Source organism: Nylanderia fulva, unplaced genomic scaffold (genome assembly GCF_048542155.1).
Source record: "Nylanderia fulva isolate GAGA-0341 unplaced genomic scaffold, ASM4854215v1 Scaffold815, whole genome shotgun sequence".
Taxonomy (NCBI): domain Eukaryota; kingdom Metazoa; phylum Arthropoda; class Insecta; order Hymenoptera; family Formicidae; genus Nylanderia; species Nylanderia fulva.
In genome coordinates, this window is record NW_028190934.1 from 1 (window position 1) to 19,532 (window position 19,532).

General features: G+C 28.9%; 1 protein-coding gene and 1 long non-coding RNA gene across 2 annotated transcripts; both read left to right on the plus strand.

Annotated features, from left to right (window-relative positions):
- The first annotated feature begins 8,046 nt into the window (after positions 1–8,046).
- On the plus strand, positions 8,047–10,941 carry LOC146719928 (uncharacterized). Its single transcript, XR_014926309.1, has 3 exons — positions 8,047–8,484; positions 10,354–10,544; positions 10,681–10,941. It is a non-coding gene; the product is annotated as an uncharacterized LOC146719928 (long non-coding RNA).
- A 4,082-nt stretch (positions 10,942–15,023) lies between these two features.
- On the plus strand, positions 15,024–18,790 carry LOC146719929 (uncharacterized). The gene is made up of 5 exons (XM_085489390.1): positions 15,024–15,187; positions 16,108–16,591; positions 16,879–17,328; positions 17,859–18,042; positions 18,644–18,790. The coding sequence occupies exons 2-5, from the start codon at positions 16,137–16,139 to the stop codon at positions 18,788–18,790; spliced, it is 1,236 nt and encodes a 411-aa protein (XP_085345516.1). The 5' UTR covers positions 15,024–15,187; positions 16,108–16,136.
- The last annotated feature ends 742 nt before the right edge of the window (positions 18,791–19,532 follow it).

Here is a 19,532-nt window from a genome sequence, read left to right on the forward strand (position 1 = left end):
ACAGGTTAGGGGCTCATTGGGTGTACCGGGAATTTAATTTAAGTCAAAAAAAAATAAAAAATTTATTTTTTTCTGTGGTTGTTTTTTTTTTGAAACTATCCGTCGAAAGCAGGGCGCAAAAAAAACCCGGCTTCTCTCGTTTTTGCGAAGCTAAAGGGGACAAAAAATTTATATAAAGGGAAAATTTCCCCCAAAGGGAAGGGAATTATTTGGGGAAATCCCAATTTTGTGAAGGGCTATCAGGGATCTCAAGGGGAAATAGAAACACAGCCGAGAAAAATTAAAGAAAAGGGGAAAAAGCTCTCCGAAGTTTTAATTCAAGATTGAAAATGTTTTTAAACCCCTTTAAAACGTGGGGAAAATGTAAGCAGGCGGGAACCCACTTGAAATCTTTTTAAATGGGGACTCAATCGAGTGTGGGATTTCTTCGTAGTCTATTTCCGAAATTTTTGGGAAAAAATTTTATTTAAAAAAAAACCCCTTGTCTAATTTAGCCCGGGGGGAAAAAAATTTTCGTTTTTTAAAAACCCCGGTTTTGATGAATTTCTGGAGCAATTTAAATGGTCTCCCTGACACCAATAAAAAAACCATGGCATGGCATTTGAAAAATTTTAGAGGGGAAAACACATGTTTTTTTTTAAAACTAAATTTTCAGGACATATTGGAAAAAACAAATCCCAAACGCGTTTTTCCCTTTTTAAAAAAAAAAAAAAGGAAATTTTAAAACCCCAAATAAATCCCCCCAAAAAGAAACCTTTTGTTGGAATTGTATAAAGGGACATTCAATCTGACTGAAAAACGTATACAAAATACGGGAAACCCAAAGGGCCCCTTTCCTCGGAAAGAAATTTTTAGAAAAAATCTATTAAAAAGGAAAAAAAGAACAAAAAAAAAAAAAATTTTTAAAAATTGGTAAAAAAAATTTAAAAAACCCCAAATTAAATAAAATTTTTGCGTAAATTAAAAAAAGCAAACCCCGCAAAAATTATCGTTTTAAAAAATTTTTTTTTTTTTTTAAAAAGGGGGGGTTTTCCCCTATTTAAGAAATTTTCTTTTTTTTTTTTTTTTTCCCCCTTTCTTCCCTTTTTCCATTTTAAAAAAAAGAAGTTTTTTTTTTTCAAAAATTGAAAAATTGAGGGGAACTCTACAAAGTAAAAAAAATTTTTTTCGAAAATCTTATTTTTCCCCTTTTTTGTAAAAATTTTTTTTTCGTAAAAAAAAAAAACCCAAAAGTTTGTATTTTTTTTTTGGGCAGAGACGGCATATCAAATTATCTATGCATTTTTGTCCCAATTACACCAGCATCAGCGTACCAACGCGCCCAACGATGTTTGCAGGGAAAAATTTTGCAAATGAAGATCTCTCTCACGGGTCAGGGGTTTACACAATTAAAGCCCGTTTACGTGAACGTGGTTTAAATCGAAACTTCGACTTTTCCTCTTTTGTATGAAAAAATCCCATCCCCCTTCAAATTCATCTTTGGAAAAAAAAATGTTAAAACTAAAGATTTAAACCACGTTTTTTAAATTTTTTTGTTTACTGATTCTGTGGGGGAAATCTTCTTTACCAATTTTGCGCAACCATCGTTAGGCGCTTGGGGGATGCTAATTTGGGGAAAATAATTGCAAAAAAATGCAAAAAAAACTTTGTTTTTTTTTAACTCTCCCAAAAAAAAGTCGTAAAAAAACTTTGCTTTTTTTTGGGGAAAAAAAGGCCATTTTTTACAAAAATTTTGGGGGTGTTTTGCAAAAAAAAATTTTTTTTACCCCGTAGAGTTTGCGAAATTTTGATATTAATTGCGGGGTTTCGAAAAACTTTTTTTACCAATGTATAAAATATAAAATATATTATTCTTTTTTAAAAAGGGCTTATAAAAATTTTAACAATATTTTATTTTTTTAAAGGGGGTTCGTTTAAAAAAGGGGAAAGGATTCAACCCAACATGTTTTGGGGGAAAAAAAAATTTTAAAAAGGGGGTATTCCTTAAAAATGCTTTCGGGAAATTTTTGAAGAGTTTTTTTGCAAATGGGGGATTCCCCTTTAAAAATTTTTTTTAAAATATGTTTTTTTTTAAGAACTTTTGCGAGACAACGATAAAGGGGGGCACCCAATTTCTTTAAATATTTTTATATATATATATAAAATTTTATAAATTTTGGGGCGGGGGCGCGATCTGAAAATAACCCCGGGAAATTTTTTTGGTCGGGGAGTATCCGAACCCCGGGGTATATACCTGGTGCAGATATTTTTTGGGAGGGGGGGGGGGGACATATTTAGGGGCGGAAGAACCCCACTGCGCCAGGCACATACCCCCGGGGCCGGGTTTTTTCCCCCGGGACATTTTGGGGACGGGGCTTTTTCCTGCTGCGCTATTATATACCCCCGGGGCGGGGAAGTATTATGTGGGTTCGGGTTCACGGTTTTTTTCTTTTTCCCCTCCCGATTTCCGCTTTCCGAAAAACTTTTTTTTTCGCTGCAAAATAAAAATAGTTTTGTATTTTCAACCCCAACACACACTCTTTTCCCCTCTCTCTTTCCCTTCCACCCCTCTCTCTCGCACCCCAACCCACACACACACAAAAAAACCGGCGGCCTTTCAGCATCAGCCCTATAGAACGCACACGTCGTGACCGACCTCGTAAATTTTTTTAAAACAAAAAATAAATAACAATAAAAAAGGTTTAAAAAATTTTTTGGAAATAACAAAAAACCAAAAAAAAAAAATAAGAAAAATAGGTAAAGAGGAAAAAGGAAAAAAAAGGGGGGGCGAAAAACACCCTCGATACAGCCCACTCCAAAAGTACGAGTAGCAAACATCAAAAAAAAAATACGGCATCTGGGCTGCAAAACCCCAAATTAAAGCAAATATAAGGAGTTTTCAACGATCAAAGGGGTCCGGGTCTTTAAATTCCAGCGCAGGGGTTTCCGGGGATTGCCAAATTTTACTTTATTAAAATAAAATGTTTTTTACTTGAACTCGCGAATGTCTATTAGTACGTGATAAAAAACCCTTTGAGCGGACGATCTCTACCAACTTTTCTATTTTCGGCGACGGGCAAAACATTTTTGGGCGGGGAGATCCTCGAGCCGCAGGGTAAGCCCTCGAAAAAAAAAAGGATTTAGTCCGTACGAATCGGGGTGTTTTCACAAGGGAATTCGCGTTACAGGGTTTTGGGGTTGTTGGTGGAACGCCCTTTTTAAAAGTTTGGGGTTCAAACGGGTTTTTTAAAAAATTTTTTGTAAAAAACCCAAACACGAAAAATAAAAAATTCAAATCTAATTAGAGCCCAGAATTAATTAAATTAAAAAAAATTATGTTAAATGTGGAATATTAAATAGATTTATTTTTGTAGCGTTGATTCTTAATTTTTAGCATGAGGGAAAACTTGGTTTTTGGTCAGGTGGTTTGGGGGGCCCTTTGGTTCGTCGGAAACCATTTTTTGCGCAAAAAAAGACTAAAAAGCACTATGGTATAATTACAAAGTTTCGCCGGAAAAAAAAGGTATGAGTGCCCCGTGGCAAATTCGGCTCTACCTTTTTTGGTTATGCTCCCCATTTTCCCCTCTTAAAAGCCTGCAAATGAAAACCCCGTAAACGCAATTTTAATTTTTTTTTTTTTTCCCCTTCCGGGGGTTTTGAATTCCAAAGATGACGAACGGAAATTTTATTAAAAGGACTTAAGGGGAGTTTTTTTCCAAAAAGCGGGGATGTCTCATAGATTGAGTACCCCCGGGGGTTTGTTTTAGATTTCCTGGGGGATATCCTATTTTGGCGGTTATTAATGATGTTTTTATTGACGGGTTCCCCTATTTTATTGTTTGGAAGGATCGACGGGTCTTAATGTGGTCAAATCTTTTTTTTTTGAGAAAAATTTGCTTCCGGGGGTTATCGCCGGTTTTTCAATTGTACACAAAAATTTTTTTTGCTTTTGCTCTCCTTTTTATTTATAATTTATAAAAAAATTTATATTTTTCTCTCGTTTCCCTCGTTTCGTATTTTGCTCGTTAAATTTTTTACAATTTATATTTTTTGGGCCTTCACGATATAGGGCTTTTGGCATTACGATTTTTTTAAGGGCCTATTCAGATTACATTCCTTCATTTTTTTTTATTAAAAAAAAATTTATTCGGGTCGGAGAAAAAAAAAAAGTACCCCAAAACGAAAAAAAAAAAGTTAAATTTTTTTTTAAATTGGCGGTATATAATAATAATTTTTTAAAACTATAAAAAAATGTAATATTGAATTTTTTATTATTTTTTTTTGGAACCCTTTTTTTTAAAATTTTTTATTTTAAAAAATTTTTAAAAAAGAAAGGTAAGCGAAAAGAAAACGGATAAAATCTTTTGTATTTTTAAAACGATTTTGGAAAATTTTTTAAAAAAAGAAGATATTGCAATAAATAATATTTTTCTAATTTTTTTCCCAAGAAAAAAATTTACCAATTTTTTTGGGTTTTTTTTGGGAAAAAAAGTTTAAAATTCCTTTCCCCCCCCCCCTTTTTTTTCCCCCCCCTTTTTTTCCCCTTTTTTCCCCCCCCTTTTTCCCCCTTTTCCCCTCTTTTTCCCCCCTTTTTTTCTTTTTCCCCCTCTAATATAATAAACAAATTTTAACTTCGCTTTGGGTACGGTTCATATTTTGTTATTCGCTCGTTATTGTAGTTTTTGCCATTTTTAAATTTTAATATCTACAGCCCCAAAGCAAAACAAAAAAACCACCGCAAAAAAAATTTTTCCCATTTGGTGAGAAAAAATCTTTTAAAAACCCAATTTTTTTACTTATCTGTTGTTTGGGTTTTTAAAAAAAAATTTACCCCCCGAATCAAAGAGGGGTATGAGGAAAGAAAAGTTGAATTTTTTTTTAATATTTTTTCCATTTGCTTATGTATAGCCTGGTTTTCAACCCTTGGGGTAAATTCAACGCATTTTTTTCACAATGAATAAGGCAATTAAAATATAATAAAAAGAAACTTCCGGGGTTTTAAAACTGATAAGAAAAAATCGGTTTTTGAAAAATTTTTAAAAAAAATAAAATATCCCTTACTATATTATGGAAGGCAATCTTTCACGTTTTGGAATCATTTTCATTTATCCGTTTTTAATTTTTAATCTTTGTTTTCGTATCGTGAGAAGGCTCAAAGAAAGAGGGAAATCGCGTCTAGATTTTTTAATCACTTTTATTAACGTAAAAAAAACATCAAAAAATGTTAAAAAAACGCTAAGTATCTTTTCGTCAAAAAATTAAAATAAATATTTATAACAAAAATATTAAAATTTTTTTTTCAAAAATTAATTTTAAATTTAAATTTATATTTTTAAAAAAACACAAAAAAATTTAAATATTTTTATCAAAAAAAATTTAAATAAAAAAAATTTTGCCAATAAGTAAAAAATTTTTTTTTTTTAAAGTTTAACCATCAAAAAAATTTTCCAAAAAACTTTAACAAAAAATTTTTTACAAAAATTATTTAAAAAATTTTATTTTAAATTTTAAAAATAAAACAAGGAAGAAAAAGCCATACGCGGATGTTTTGGCGTACATTTTAACGAAAAAAATTTTTAAGTTTTTTTGGGGGGTGTTGGAAAAAAAAACGTGGCAAAGACGTATTATTCTCGCTGTACCAAAAACTTAAAAAAAGAAAAAAACCTTTAAAAAAATTTAAAAATTTTAAAAAAAACCCCAACCCCAGCGGAAATAATTAAAAAATTAAGAGAAAAAATATAAACCGAAGTCCTGAATGGGAATTAAAAACCAGACTTTCGCTTCCGGGCGATGTTTCCTGAGCTATTCAACCCCCCATTTATCCCTTCTTGCTTTAAAAATACTCTATAAGCCCCTTTTCCGGGGGGTTTAAAAAAAACCCAAGGTAATAACGGCTCTGTAATTAAATAATTCTAAATCATAAGGAGGCGTAAAAAGCCCTACGCGGATGTTTTACCCTACTTTTTAAGAAAAAATTTTTTAGAAAAAAACGGCGCAAGGACGATTATTTTGGTGACCAACCCTTTAAAAGCAGATTTGTCTCGGGTTCGAATCCCATAGGCTTGGACTATATTTTTCTCTTACATTTATTTAATTATTTCCGCAAGGGGGTTAGGGGGTTTCTGAAATTAAATCTCAAGTAAGAGATTATTTCAATTTTTAAGTCTGGTTGGTACACCGAGAATAATACGTGCCTTGCGCACGCTTTGTTTTCCAACGAAAATTTAATTTCGTTGTAATATACGTAGAAAACATCCGCGTATGATTCTTTACGCCTTTCTTATGATTTAGATTTATATTTATATTACAGAGCTGTTATTGAACCTTAGTTTGTTTATAAATTATAATTTATCTTTATTAATAACACAAAAAATTTTTAAATATTTGCGCTGTTTTGCAAAAGGCTATTTTAAGGCTAGTTGAATGCGTTATTATACTACTATATAAAACATTATAAAAGTTACAGCGCTAAGTTTTTTGCTTAATTTTAATTAAATTTGTTTCTTTTATTTTTTAACTTTTATTTTTTAAAACATTATATCTTCCTAAATTTACTTGGTGTGATTTTTTATTTTCAATACTTGGTGCGAATATTTAAAAATTTTTGTGTTATTAATGAAGATAGAATATAATTTATTGTTCGAGCGCGAACCCGTGAAATTGGAATCACCCGGTATATTTCGTTAAATTTGAAGCAATCATAACCGGTGGAATTTATAAGGTTGTAGGTATTATCTAAGTGAAACAGTGATCGAGTATTCTTGCGCAGTCATTTCCGCAAATTGTTTGGCTAATTCTAAGAACCTGCCCAACACTCTTCAACGATTACACGTTTTTTGACAACCCAAACAGCTGACAAGACGAGGCAAACGCTGGGCCTGTTTGTAAACTGAATGCGCGTTGAAAATCGATGCGTGTGTTCTGTCCTCTCGCTGGAACAGCTGGTCGTATATTTTTAAAAAACGAAAAGTCGAAAAACGCGCGTGCGACTAACAAAGGTCGAACAACAATTATCTTTTGTGATCGAGCAATTCAGCTGATTATAAAACCGTCCGTCGCTCGCGCCAGGTGAAATTATTCGCGCATAGCTTTTTGCGCCCTGCGTGTATATTACTGAGAAGTCGCTCACTTCGGGATTTAAAACTGCATTGAGGTTGCTCGTCTCTCCACACGCGCTTTCGCGATTTAAGTCATTTTTTTGTATTTTATTTTTGTTGTGCGAAATAAACGCTTGTTACTTTTTTGTCCGATAACCGTGTGTGAATGATTTACATTCCATCTTTCTCTCTCATTATCGCGCGCGTACTACTTTCAATTCGCTCTAGTCGCAACATTTATAAATATAATTTTTAAATAATTTTTGTAATACATTATTTAATATTAAATAATTTTTGTAATACATTATTTAAATATTAAATAATTTTTGTAAAAATTATTTTGGTTACATATAAAAAAGTAAAAATAAATCTTTAAATTGTTTTATTATTTTGGAAAAATATATTAATCATTGCTTTTATTAAGGGTAATTCCTTCTTAATTTTCAAGCAGGAAATGAGAATATTATCTTGTAAAATTTGAAATAATCATAGTTATGATACTTGTAAATTTTATTATTTAAATCGATTTTTTAATTTTTTATAGTTTTAATTTTTATCACGTTTTCATAATTAATGTGATAATTTTTCTTATATAATTATATATTCGAAAAACGTAAGCTATTCGAAAATATTATTTTTTAGTGTTTTATTTCTTGCTCAAAAAATTTACATTTTAAATCTGAAATAAATGTAGACATACTTTGATAGTTGATTGTCACTAATCTTAAAAATTATTGTTTTCATATATAATATTAAATTAGATTATCGAATTATATTACAATATATCAAAAAGAGTTCTTAAATTAAAATAATTCAAAACAAAGCATATGTAATGTGTGCTACATTAAAATTTTAAATACTTCAGGTAAATATTTAAAAAAATATGGGGGGAGGGAGAGAGAGAGAGAAAGAGAGAGAGAGAGAGAGAGAGAGAGAGAGAGAGAGAGATGAGAACATGAAAGAACACGGGTAAATTCAGAAAGACATAAGATTCGTATCATTGCATTGAATGCAGCATTTCAGTATATCATCTGTTAATTTGCATATATAAAGTTTAATTTGAAACCAATTTTTAGAAAAGTTGCAACATTCTATTAAGATAACCTATATTTACTGATTTAGAGATCTTCATAAATGGAAATGGCAGTTAATATTTTGAATACGAATCCTGAAATAAATGTCAAGGATATTTTTCAAAATAAAGAATTTTCAAGCATCACAAAGGTTACAAATGATAAAAACGATATGCAGAATCAAAAGAAGACACATGTAAATTTTGAAGGACTATTCACGTTCAAGACTGACTTGAAGTGGTTTAATATCATATATATTATTATTTTACATACTGGCATGTTGTATGGCTTTTTAACTTTTAATTGGTTCGAAGATATCAGAACAACTTTTTGGAGTAAGTATTTTTTAGAAAATTGTTAATTTCATTATTTCGTGTCTTTAATTTATAAAGAAATAAAAAATTAATTAATTTTTTTCTGAATAGAACTAATGATTTTTTTACATACTATTTGTATTTAAATATTTAGAAATAGTTTACAAATATATGTAAATGCTTCACATTTACATTAATTTAATTGGAATATTATCTAGCTTTTAATAAGGATAGGATAGTTGCGAAAATCAGCAATGATTAACCAGAAATTAATTAAATAGACTTTAATAATAAAATAAAAGCGCGATGAAAGCTTGGCAGCTTTCATTTCTAATACATAATTTTGATTTTATTGTTGCGCAAACACTGCGTCAATCGCAACAAGACAACTAAATTATCACAAAGCACATAAGAAAAATAATTTGGTCTATATACATACAGGGTGTTCTATTTTAATTACCACAAGTGAATATGTTAAAAAATATACAAGATATTGGAAAATGTTTTATATAAAAGATTTCGAAGTAGAAGACGTCTTATCGTAAGCATAATTTTATTCCAAGCAGAGACATTGGGATTTCGAAGTCATTACTTTTTTTTAAACGAAATCATAATTTTTTTATAAATTTAACGTATAAGACGGGCAACAAGAGCCAAATCGCGGATGACAATGCGTTATCCTAACGAAACTAAATAATTTTTCGTTAGAATTAAATACCGGTGCACAAGGCACCAAATTTTTACTTGGACACGGCCAAGATTTTAAATATGAAATAATCTCATATTTTGAGATTTAATTTCAATACCCCTTTTAACCCCCCTACGGAAAATAAATAAATGAATGCAAGAGAAAAATATAGATCCGAAAATCGCTGAATCGGGAATCGAACCCGAGACCTTTCGCTTGCCGGGCGACTGCTCTTCCAGCTGAGCTATTCAGATCCTTTCGATTCTATACTTTTCTCTGTTATATATATTAATGTTGGTAAACAAACGCATTTTTTAAGCCAGCGTGTATCAAATATAAGAGTTTTAACAAGGCTCTGTAATATAAATATAAATTTAACGTATAAGACGGGCAACAAGAGCCAAATCGCGGATGTTAACGTATAAGACGGGCAACAAGAACCAAATCGCGGATGACAATGCGTTGTTCTAACGAAACTAAATAATTTTTCGTTATAATTAAATACCGGTGCACAAGGCACCAACTATATAACTATATAATAGTTTTAAAATGCTTGTGTCATATTGTACATTATTATATACATAATATTATATTTAAAATTATGTTTTTTAATAATATCATTCAATATTAATGTTATATGGTTACAAATATTTTATTCTAATATATAACATTTATTTTAAGGAAAGTTTTGCTTACTATTACGTCGCAAACAAATTCAGTTTGAATAATCACTCACTCGTCAACATTGTTATTGGATATATAGCTAGTTGCTTAAAATCTTTGTTAATGAATGCAATTATGTTGACCTTATATATATATTTTACATGTCAATAATTTAAAAAAGGTAAAACATATATATATAGTTAGAAAAATTTAATTATATATTTCAAAAAGATATATATTTTTTACCTTATCTAAAAATAGAATATAATTGATAAATAGTTATATAACTTTAATAATACCTTTTAAATATTATAAACATTTCGCACAAATTAAACCATATTTTTGCATACATGTATGTATATTTGAACATATGTATACGTACATAAATAAACGCTCACGTCTATAAATAAATTTGTATGTATGTTTGTTTCATAGAAAAAGAAAATTTTAAGAATGTATTGAGAAGTAATAAAAAAATATAATGATTTTTATATACATTTATAATATAAACTAAGAAATATATATTTAACGATTTTTAGAATCGCATAAAGTTGGGATTAATCGGGGTACTTAAAAGAATCAAATATGAAGAAATTGATGATAGTAACGACCCTAAAACATGTTTACGACAAGAAGCTGCAAGATGAGCATGTTTTCTCGGTGACATCGCTTGTAAGAAAGAGGCCAACATTAAATTAAAACAACATTGCGAACAATCTAAAACATACAGGTAAATATTATTATATGCTTTTACGCTTTCTTAATTAAATTTTCTTATTGATATTCTCTATAATGTTCAAATGGTTTAATCAAGAGATCTATATGCTAATTTTTAATAGGAAAATTTAATTTTCTTTTTATTTCAGACTTATGCCATGGTAAATGGAATGGACATATTGTAAAGATTTGATGATAACTACCGAAAAAGAGAATACTTGGGAAATTGTGTATGTGATAGGTTTGGAAAAAAATGACACTAAATTTTTAGAATACTTGGCTTGCACTGAAGATACTAATCGCATCAAATCGTATTTAACATTAAAACAAAGTATTTCTACAGAAGATAAATATCCAAATTCTTTTAACAGTTTCTTATATATTATTACAAAGCATGCGAAGGATCAAACTATACTAGAGCACTTATTAAGTTATTTTAAAGAAATAAAACCAAAGTAATGTGCTATATTTTTATAAATATTTTGTAAAAAAGTTTTTATTTGTATTATATATACATCTGTTTTATCGGTTTTAGACTTGTTATTATACCTGCAGCATTAATTATTATTATTAATAACGTATATTCCGTAAATCAAACTAAGGTAAAAATTTTACATGTTTATAAATGTATACAAAATGTAATAATAATGCAATATTAATAATTATTATATAATGTTTAAAATAATTTTAATAGTGTTATAATGTTACAAAAACGTTATTTATTAATACCTAATGTTAAAAAAATAAAACATTTTAGTTAATAGAAGAATACGTTGAAAGATGGAAGACGGACTTAGCAGACATAATTAATATAATGAATAATACAAAAGATTTATTTAGCAGTTATCACTTAGAAAAGGTAAATTTAATAATTATTATTATGGAAAGCAAAAGAAAAAAATATTGTTCTCTCTTATTAATCTCAAAACATTAATTTTATATTTTTTTATTTATTATATAAACGGTATATTGATTTCATTGTTTTTATATATTAGGATATAGATTTAGATTATATATTAGGAAAGCATCCGTTTTAATCAATGATAGAAATAAAAAAATTGCAGCTATGCATAGGTGAATGTATTTTACATGAATAATTTTTTATATTGTATGTACTATTTCTTTTACTGCTTCAATTATTGTTTATATAGATGCGTTACTATTCGATGCCTCTATATTTACTAAATTTTATGACCGTTTGCCTCAAGTTTTTCATATTTTTGCAAACTTGCTTGAAGTAGTTAAACTATATATTATACTAGTATAATTACAAGAAAATAACCATATAATATTACAATAAGTTTACTGTTAGATATAATATAATAATACAAATGAATAAATATATAAAAAATATATAAATATATAAATATGCTTGTTAAATGTTAAATGCACCTAAATATATTATCTATTTATTTTGAATTATATTTATTGTGCGAGGTTAATTCGCCGGCCTCGAGCACGCCGAACCCGAGGGAGAAAACGCCGAATTACAATCGGGTGACGAGTACCCGATTGGCGGTATCAGATGTATATACGAATAATTCGGTATCCAGAGGACAGAAAAAGTTAATATTCGAAAGGTAACTAACGGTATTTGAATATCGGTATTCACGACAATTCTAAATATTCAGGTGCCAGGCGCGATTCCGCGTGTCACGGTATCAAAATTCGTTCAGAAAGCGTAAATTCTCCAGCTACGCCCTGCTCAGCAGAGGAGCGCGGTTCACAGATATTGTTTTCAGAGATTCTGGAAAGGAGATTTTAATTAGAACACAGAGATTGGGCTAATAAAATATATAACAATGTATTTTAACAATATTAAGACAATTACATAGACACATTACATACAGTGGATAATAAAAGTAAGATACAGTAATATAACATTGGATACATCGTACGAAACGGCGGATATAAGGACGAATAGTCCTCCGGTACTTTACGAACATCTCTCTATGGACATTTCCCCTAGGCAATGACGAGACTCCTCAAAACCCGGTATTATAATCGGCCGCGTGGTAAACACGGCCGGGCTCCTTTGCAACACGCGGATAACGCGTGATCAGATCGGAATGCGGCGCGTGCGCGGACCCATATAGATCTGTGGATTACGAAAATCGATACAATACATAAACTTCGCAAATATTCATTATATATATAATTACCATATTCACTATCGAAAACAATACACGTTACTCGGCGCAGATTCGCCAGTAAGTCTTAATGTGACAATTTTTCAAATGTTACGCGACCAAAATCGTTATAAAGACGATATCGGGAGATCACACGATAATTTCGCGAATCTCGGATGACTCCCGCAGAGTAACTTAACGCACGATAAACTTTACTCGCGAAGAGCGGCCTCGCGTAAATTTCGATATCTTACGCCCCTAAATCCCATAAACGATACAGTATACAAACATAAAATAAAGTAATTAGTATTATTAATATTTTTATAAATATTTTTTAATTATAATAATTACTGTAGTCTTACTTTAAACAAGATATAACAATTGTGCGCTGCTAGTTTAAAAGTGTCTTACTTATCGAAATAGTTTATACATATAATGTATATCAAAAAATGTCTCGTTTTTATAAGTAGAGTCATATTTAAATTGTAACTTAAAATCAATATAAAACAAAATATATAATATTTAGATTGTAACTTAAAATAATATAAAACATATTATTTTATTTCCAACAATACAAAACTGTATAAAATAATTCTCATATCCCAAATTAATGTTATTCTTAAGCGAAACGGGAACAACTCGTTTTCCAAAAATCGTCTGAAGCCAGTGTCTGATCTTGACAGGATAAAAGGACTAATTACAAAATCATTTATTGTGCGCGACGGAAAGCAGGATAGGAAGGTCGGAAGCGAAAAGACAGCGAAGCACTGCACTCGACACACGCGTAACGTGAACAAAAAATATATTTACACTACGAACAACAAAAATTACAATTGTTTAAACCGCACAGAAATTGCCAGAGAATTAACTGATAAGAATAAACCAAAAGAAATAGCCGAGTCGATAATTAATAACTAAATGTTCCGCAAGCAACTGTAATTAGACACGAAAAAAGACAAGCGATCTTTTTCGTAAAGTAGAAGCACACTCTTGACGCGACAAGTAATCGGAAAAGAACGCCGCGGTCACGAGAGAGGAGGTTTATATAGGCCCGTATTTCTGGAATATTCGAGAACAATTTTCTTTAGTTTATCGTTCGGCTGAGGGCGAAAGAGCGTTTAGTGTAATTATTTACTTTCCAGCACATCGTAGTTTTGTTATTATACGAACTAAAATGTATCTCCTCTCGCGCGACCGAGGTGTTTACAATTATATGTGATTTGACGTAAGCGCTTCCTTTTCGCAGGCGCGGGGTATACGTATACCTGTGCGGCCGAGCGCTATTTGAAAATAATATCAATATAAAATTAAGCATGATGCATGTTGCATGTAAAATGAGAAAACTGCATGAATTTGAATATTTGATGCAATAATGTTTTAATACTTTTCAGCTTTCTTTAGACGTTCGATTTTCGAACATTTATCAACATATGGTTACATGAATTTTTTAAATTATATAATAAAAGGTTGAATGAACTCCTTTACGGAATAAAATCGAAGGTTGCCGAATATCGAACGACAAAAACAAGCGATGAGAATACCCGCGCGAGGGTTTCGGCGAAAGAAGAACGCAGAATTCGTAAAACGCTCATCGAAGACACATGTACTACATAAGACTATCAGAAATACAGTCCACTTTAATGTAATTTGTCAATTTTCTAAAGCCAATTTCATTCCTACTATTATCGATTCGATACAAACTAAGCATTATATTGTTTGCGCCCTAAATACTGCGCTGGCTCTTACTTGCCTTTTTTACCTCTTGATCTATAGTTAAGATTTTTGTTTAATTGTTTTATTATAAAACTTATTTGAAAAATACTTTTAAGAGCATGTTACTTTTTAGGCAGATAATAATTTTAGTTATACTGGTTGTTCTTTCAACATTAATATTTTTTTAAAGCATAAATATTTACGTAAATATTTTAATAACCTTATTAAATTTATACATATATGTTAAATACTGAAAAGATATGTGTTTAGATGTATTACATACTATATACTCAACAATTACAATACTTGCTTTTATTTGTTAACTGTAAAAATTTTAACGTTTAAAAAATGCGATATTTTGTTTTATTAATTATTATTAGAAACAGAGCTAGAAAGATTAATTTTATGTTTTTCGAAAGTGATATAAATTTGTAAATAATACATATTTATTTAATTAATACTAGACATATTTATTTGATTAATTAGTCAGAAATTGAATATGTTTAATTAAGACAACTGTTACAAATGCAAACACACACACACACACACACACAAATATACATATAACGACCTCAGAAGTTTTGTTGACCTAACACATATTTATCGCGATGACACATACAGAGAATCGGTTAGTCTTTCGTGGTCTTTCGAACCATATCGTGGTAGATATAATAATTGTAATAAAGTGTATGTGAACATTTTATATTCTTCGAACATTGGATGCTGCTAAAGCATTAATTTGTTACAGTTAATTAAAAAAAATAAATTTATATCAATATACTTCTGCAATCAACATACTGTTTCGAAATATTGGGTAAGTCAAAATAAGTTAAAAATATAGAAACATATATTTGTCTGCAAATATCAAAAAAATTTAATCATACAGTGTAACGAAATTTTAAAGAATTTCCAACATATAAGCATAAAGAGAACAGCTTTATTCAAAATTATCTTTAAATTTTAATTCAGAGATAATTTCAAATAATGTCAATATTATAATCTTTTACGAATTGTAATGTTGAAATAATCTTGGACCCACAAAAATTTAATATAGAACAAATTATTTCTGAAACTAAAAAATATATTACAATTTACATAACAGATAATAAATATTATAACAAACACTTTTAATTGTCCTCTCATTACTAAATTATTAAAATTCTGTTTTCTAAAATTTGTACTTATTTTTATAATAAAATGATTTTTAAGTTGTGCTAATATTGAGTAAAATAACTATGAAACAATAAAGAAGAATTCAATATTAATTTTTGTTATTAAAGATTATGTATATAATTAAGAAAAATAAAAAAGGGAACAATTGCTTTCTATCATCATAATAAATGTAGTGTATTATAAAAAAAGTGAACAAATTTTTATAAGTTAGAAATAAATATAAATATAACACTTAGAAATACGTAGAATTATATCAACCATATGTATATATATAATATTAATGTTAGAATATAAAGACTTATAGTATATAATATATATATATATATATATATATATATATACCATATATATATAAAATTATATTTTTGAAAATTGTGCAAATGGAAATTTGCACACCGCTTCCTCACCATATAATGTTTCACTAATTAGGATGTTTTTTTTATTTCACAATTTTAATACTTTTTGTATTTATTTCTTGTTTATATACAAGAAAGATTTAAAAAGATATCAAAGCTATACTTATTTCTTTATTTATGTTTTGTCTAAAGTTGTGTTTTACAGATCGAAAATAAACATTCCTTTTCTCCGACATGATGATATTTCTAAAACTATTATTAAGCGGAACTATTATTAGCGGATTAATATTTATCGCTGCGACGACTTCTGTTCGTAATGAATCTTTATGCTATCAACCACCAAAATATATAAAACCAATGCATTATGATATCAAACTCATATCATATATCCAAAGAAATATTTTCTACGGAGAATACAATATCAGCATAAGCATTCTTAACCAAACGCAACACATATATTTATCTTCAGTAAAACTATGTATTGAAAATATAGTTTTATTTACAAATTTAGAAAAACATCATAAGAATGATAAAGATACAATTTATAAACCGACATATAATATTACAAAAGACACAATTGATATTTTCTTTATGAATGAGTTATCACCAGGAAATTACACTTTAAATATAAAATATTTGGGTACTGCTGATGAAGGCTTCAGAATTTTCAACGTGAAAAAAAAATATGCGTAAGTAAATAACTAATGTTAATTAAAAAGAGTACAATATGCAAGTACATAAGACATTGTAAATAATATACTATTTATGTATTAAATGTTTCAATAATTATTATACATCGCGGAATTCAAATCTAAGGATGAACAATCGTTACCTTTATTATTATATACAATAGTAATATGTAATAAAGTCATAAAATATAATGTGTTGACGCATATATAACATTTATACATTTTTTAATTCCCAATATTTTTGTTTGTCAAAAAAATTTCATTAATTTATGTTCTTCGAAATGTAGGTGGGTAGGTGCTCCGCATCTCCAGATAATAGACGCCCGACCAGTGTTTCCGCGTTGGCATTCACGTGATTTATTGTTAAAAACAACCTTTAGCATTTCTTTAGGATGTCAGCATTGCACAACTTTGTCAAATATGCCATTGAGAAAGGCGGGAACAGATGAGTACGATGTGAAATGGAAACACTTCCATATTACACCTGTAATGTGGACTCATCACGCAACAATGATTGTGTCTAATTACTTATCACATCTTGATAATACAATCATTACAATGTGGTGCAGAATTGATACTGTACGTCACATGGAATTTGCAAGTAATGTAGCTAAAAATATCACGTTGCTTTTTAAAAATACATGGAAACGTTCGAAAAATATTTTGTACATGACTCATGTTGCAATTCCAAATTTCCATGACAAAGGCACAACAGTTTTCGGACTTGTTCTTTATAGGTGAGTACAAATGCTTCAAATTACATTAAAAATAAAATTATATTTGTATGCAAAATTATAAAATTTAAAAACAAGTATATCTTTTATTTCTGTAAACGTTTAGAAGTATAAGAAATTACGAAAACAAACAGTTTCAGTAGAATTGAGTTTATTCATATTATTACAAAGATAAAGTTTACCGTTTTAATACGTACATAAAAAGTAAAGTATACATATATGTGTGTGTGCTACATTGTACCCCCTCAGATATGTTAAAACTGTAATAAAATTATAAAAAAATGACATTTTTCTATTTATTTCAAACTATTGTTCTTTGTCAACAATATATACATTAATAGAAATATATCGTTGCTTTATATTGTAAATTAAAAAATAAAATTATTTAGTACGATTTACAATATTAATTTGCTAAATTGTACCAATGAGTTTGTATATTGTACATCTAACAATTAAATTAAAATATTGTAACAAAAATAAAATTGTATTTTCTATAAAAGTTTTCAATCTTAACATTTAATTATAACTTTCAGGGAAACCGATATCATCTACGATAAAAATGTATATCCTATTGCTCAGAAAATCGAAGTAGTTCAATTAGTAGGACGTAAAGTGACACAAGAATGGTTTTATGATGTGATGAACAATGCGTCAGGGTCGGATTTTTGGTTTAATAAAGGTCTTGCAACATTGCTTGCAACATATGCTGTCAATGAGGTACTTTAGTTTAAATATTTTCAACACTATCTCGCTCCCACCTTCTCGCAAACGATACAATACTTAAGTATTCAGATTGCAAGGTTTTCTTAAATCAAACCCTTTTTAAAAAATCTATATGGATTCTCTGTCAATTATCTTAAAATTACATTATTTAAATTAATTAATTGTTTATTAAAAAATACCTTTTTAACATACATGTAACTATAATTTAATTATTAACAATTTAATAAAATAAAATGCTACTGTTATAAAAATTTTTTAACACCAATTTATTAGAATTATAAATTTCTATGAAATCTAAATAAAATAAATCAATCAAAGACTAGTACACACATGATACTTATTTAAATAAATTTGATAAAGAGAAGTCGCAATATGATATCATGAGACAATAATTTAAAAAATATGTAATATTTGCAAATTATATTAATACAAAATTTTAAATTTTATTATTATATTTGTTTTAATGTGAGTTTTTCAAAATGAGAAAGTGTTTCGTTTTAACAAAGAAGTAACGTTAATAATATTAGTATTTGTTTGTAATGCAAATATCTTCAGATTGGTTATGTCGATATATATTAATTATTTTCTTCTGTAGACTTATCCAGATTATCAAATAATAAATTTATTTGTTGTTCAAAATCAACATTATTCTCTTAATTTGGATGATGATCATATGTGGCCTTCTACTTCACAAAGTGACAGTTTATTGAAATATCGCCAATCTATCAGAGGTATAACGTAATATAATAGAATAGTCCGCGTAAATTTTTAACTACTAATATTATTTATAAAATATCTGTTAAGTTGGAATTAATTCTTATCTGGATTTAATTAAATATCATTTTATAAAAATACACACATACGCGCACACACGCACACACACACGCACACACACACGCACACATACACGCACACACACGCACACACACACATACACACACACAAACACACACGCACACACAGTGTCCGGCAATCGCGGCACATATGTAATTAGAGAAAGTTATAATTGACTGGTCCTTTGAAGTTTTTTTATATATATTTATAATATATCTAATTTGTACTTTGATGTAATTGTAGCACCCTTTTATACTGCGTATGATGCAACATGTCTTGACCGAAGAAATATTTGGAAAAGCGTTCGCGTATATGTAAAATAGCACGTGAGTAATTTAATATAAAATAATATTAAAAAAATAAAATTGTGTAATATAAATAATGTTTAATAATAGAAGTTTTATAAAATGTTCCTTATTTTTTGACTTCTGCCATTATTTCCTAATGCTTTTTTTTATTATAGTATAACAATTCCGCTATTTTCTAAAGCTGCTACTAGATTTATTTTTACATTCATTATTTTTCCCATAAAAACCGTTTTTTGTAAAAGAAATTGTTGTTTTATCGTGTCACCTTTTTATATACATACACATTGTTATTTTACTTGGTAATTATAGAGATATAGGGAGCCACCTCCGATTTCTGTGATC

Excerpts from the sequence above, each read along its gene's own strand:
- LOC146719929 (XM_085489390.1), top strand. The coding sequence starts at position 16,137 with ATGATGATATTTCTAAAACTATTATTAAGCGGAACTATTATTAGCGGA. Across the intron at positions 16,592-16,878 it reads AACGTGAAAAAAAAATATGC|GTGGGTAGGTGCTCCGCATC; the intron begins GTAAGTAAATAA and ends TTCGAAATGTAG. Across the intron at positions 17,329-17,858 it reads TTCGGACTTGTTCTTTATAG|GGAAACCGATATCATCTACG; the intron begins GTGAGTACAAAT and ends TATAACTTTCAG.